The sequence below is a fragment of the Atta colombica genome, unplaced genomic scaffold, assembly GCF_001594045.1.
Source record: "Atta colombica isolate Treedump-2 unplaced genomic scaffold, Acol1.0 scaffold58, whole genome shotgun sequence".
Classification (NCBI taxonomy): Eukaryota; Metazoa; Arthropoda; class Insecta; order Hymenoptera; family Formicidae; genus Atta; species Atta colombica.
This window is the reverse complement of record NW_017259548.1, coordinates 1733969-1737940: the sequence shown is the minus strand read 5'-3', so window position 1 is coordinate 1737940 and position 3972 is coordinate 1733969. Positions and strand designations below refer to the sequence as shown.

Genomic DNA, 3972 nt, shown 5'->3' with positions numbered 1-3972 from the left:
AGAGAGAGAGAGAGAGAGAGAGAGAGAGAGAGAGAGAGAGAGAGAGAGAGAGAGAGATTGAAAGAGGAAATGAGTTACAATTTTTGTATGGATACGAAGTACCTACTATTTAATTATTACTATTTAATTATTACAAACATTATCAATTATTACGTGCTGTTATCATTGAATGCAGTATACTATGTCATCTTTCTTGCATTAAATACTGATTATAAAAAAATGAGAAATATTCATAATTATTAGTCATATACGGTTTTTATATATTACAGTGTGATGGATAAAATATAATATATAAGATATGTATATATATATATTGTTATATCGAAAACATTTAAAATTATTTCGCAAAATATAGACTGCACCTCAAAAATAGATTCAAAACAATGAAATTATAGGACCGTAAAAAAGCAACGCCGCCTGTAGCGATATAAATCCAAATACAAAAGGTGTTTCATGTAGTTATAAAATAATGTAGAAGGAAAAGAACAAACAGAATAAATTTATAAGTTGCTATAAGAAAAACTCATCAAACTTTCACTATATTCACTAACGATTTTTCTTTAATGCGAATATCGATAACTTTCTATACCTGTTTTTTGTCACGAGTTACGTAACTCCAATCGCATATAAAACGATCATATTTATATACATTTTAAAAACTGTGCTTTTTTAAACCGTTATACACATCAAATTAATCACAAAAAGTAAAATAAATAAAACTATACTTGTAATAATTTGAATAATTTGTAACGTTCTTATCAATAAATTATTGTATTATCCTACATACATTCATCATTAATTAATGCACAATAAATTATAATTATTAAACAACATTTTTATCCAATGCTGGACCACAACAAAACGTTATTAGAAATGTAACGTTTGTAATCAAATTACGATGTAGTATTCGAAATACAGAGCATCCATACATGTTTTTAATGGCCAACTATAGCCGCCAAAATCATGACTAACGTTAAACATCCTAGTAGCAACATTCGAGCTAATGTTATAGTCAATACTAATGACTTACATATAGTATTCCATGGAAATGAATTAATTGCGACAAAATCGCGAAACTCGCGCGCTCGATCGATTTCAATGTGTGATTAATTTCTATCTATCAATTTTACATTAAACTCACCTCTTGCGTCCCGGTATCCGCGCACCAACCAGCCCTCTGCTACGGCGTCATTCGTTAATCTAAACAGAAGAAATGGAGTGTCAGAAACCTGGCCGTAAGTATTTTCTAACGAATGATGCCGTGGTTCTTTTTTTTCCTTTTTTTTCAACATCGATATAATAACGATTAAGCTATGAGCACGCAGATAATACCTCCGTGGCGGAAGCAGGCGGGCAATTTTGCGAGACTGTCTCCGGTATAATATTATGTGGGGTCGAAGGTGTACTTAAGTGCGTTGATTCAAAGAAGTGCACGTGGGAGGAACCGGGAGATGCTTTCAGAGGCGGAAAGAAAGCAGGCGCGAGATTCGCGCTTCATTCATTCACGAATCTGTGAGGGGATCGTAAAAGACCTCTCCTTCGAGATGTAATTAGCACATCTTTCCGCGACATGCACGACAATGCGGCTTTTAATTAGTATGCGTTCATGTATTCCGACCGATTCCTCCCTGCAGCACACTCCTTGCATCCGTCCGTCTTCATTCTGCTGTAGACGATGACGATAACGACGACGGCGAACACACGTGGTCGATTTCACGCGCGCGTGACTCGCGCGCGTGTGCACGCTGGGTCGCAGCAACGAAGCGTGCACGTTTATGTCGGCGCATCACACGCCGCTGCACCGCAGAAGTGTCAATACGCGGGTGCGTGTACGCGCGCGGTAAGCGAGCTCGCGTGCACCGATTTGCGTTACGGCGGATACCTCAGGTACGTAAGGCGTTTCTGCGTAGAGCCTGCAAAGAGCCACGACGAGCGTCGACGTGAACGACATAATTCGATGTCTCATCTTCCGCTCATAAATCGCTCACGATCGCGCAAATCGCCAATCGAGCACTCGCGTAAATATATTGAAACTGGCAATCTGCGAAGATGAGAAACAATTGAAAATTGAAGGATAATTAGCGTTGCAATTTCTTCTGTAATTTCTTCTTCGATAATGAAAGTCCGATACTGATATACCGCGTGCTTAATTTAAGCGTTACAAATCTCAATCGACGTGCCACGATTCAACAATGAACTCAACAATGGAGTTTGACATATCAAGGAACAAATCGAAACGTTTGAATTCACTAATAATTTTCTTATAGACTTCCGACAATGCTGCGTGCATTGATTTTGATGGTAAAGACAGTTTTAACTATCGTCGACTTTTAAACTTTGTCGTCCGTTACTGATAACCCATTATGGTCGTTCTCGATGACATGCATAAGTCAGGGACACGTCGACGAAATGATGACTTTTCGTGCGATGTGTAAAAGTGGATTATGCCATTTTTTACGATAGTCGGAATGTGTAAAAGTAATGATGCGAATAACGTTTTTTATTCAATTAGCTACAAATGATTGTAAGCGCACGATTTAAATTTTATCGAATCGATATCGGCGAAGACCATAAAATAAAAATGCACTAGTTTTCACGTCTCACAGCTTGCGTTGTTATCGTCAAACGCAATCGTGTAGATATGACATTAACGCGCGACATGTCGATCCGCAATTACCGTGCGAGCCTCCACTCGCATTCTCGAGACAATTGTAGAGGGTGACGAAGGACACCAATTGCTGCTGAGCTAACGACAGAAAGCTGCACGATTTCCGGGATGTATGCTAATGTCTGATATTAGATCGAGTGTCGCAAGATAACTCGTATATAGTCACGCGTGATTATTCAGAATGGGGGAAAGAAAATTCATCGTGTTAGCTTTTATATCGAATAGACAGACTTGTCTATTCTCTGTAACAAACTGAAGTATTCGAAGTAGGTTGCTTTTTACAATTATTTCACATGAATTAGACGAAGGATGTTATAACACGATTAGTCGAATAATTTTATACTTTTTTGCAATCAACTACAATGTAACAACTGAAGGAAATATATTATATATTAAAATCCGCGATACATGGGGAAAGGAACTTTCATATTATATGCGAGGACGCTGTAAACATTTTCAACGTATGTTTTATATAACTGTCATTAACACTTTAAGTGCCATGTTTCCCAATTCTCGAAGATGACTTTATTTAGTACAAATAGGAACGAGTATTTTTAGCCTCGTAAGAAACACATTCAAAATATCTTTGGCATTAATGTTAAATAGGAAAGTTTTCGATACGTATATAAACATACGATTATATATATATTTTCGACATCTATAAACACGTTATAATTTCATTTACCTATACGAGGCATTAAAGAATTAAATATGCACTGAAACACGTTACATTCATTGCGCGCCCTATCGAAATACTATTTTAATTACAGCATATGGTATACGTGTTGAACTCGGCGACGGTTTAAAACGCCCGACCGAAAAGTCGAGTTATATCCGATTTTGAAGCGCGCGATCTGTGTCAATGCCACGATTTACCGTTGCGAGCCTTTCGGGAATTGAACGAATATTGAAATTGCGGGAAACGCACAGAACTTTTGCATAATGAGCTGGTGGTTCACGCCGACACACGGACGTGCACGCACACCAAGTCCAGCGCCGGCGCGTACATGAATATTTTCATTTGATTGCGTTAATTAAACTCGCGCTGCCAGGCGATGACCTTTGAAGTTCAGCGGCACGCGGCACGCATACACCAATTACCGATATTATTAATTGCAATGTGCTCCACGTTTTCGGCAATCATTGAATCTAGCGAGTAGACATGCATCTCAATCTTGAATATTTCTTTTTTCGAAGAGTATTTTATTAATAGTTAAAAACATTAATTTATATGTATAATATATAAATACACACACACATACACACGCACACACACACGCGCGCGCGTGTGTGTGTGTGTGTGT

At 38.0% G+C, this 3972-nt stretch overlaps 1 protein-coding gene across 1 annotated transcript in view; it reads right to left on the bottom strand.

The window, feature by feature from the left end:
- LOC108692038 overlaps positions 1 to 3972 on the bottom strand; it is a 102867-nt gene that overhangs the window by 66267 nt on the left and 32628 nt on the right. Inside the window, exon 3 of the mRNA XM_018200135.1 lies at positions 1142 to 1200. Within this exon, the coding sequence (XP_018055624.1) occupies positions 1142 to 1200 (59 nt within the window). The remainder of the gene's footprint in view (positions 1 to 1141; positions 1201 to 3972) is intronic.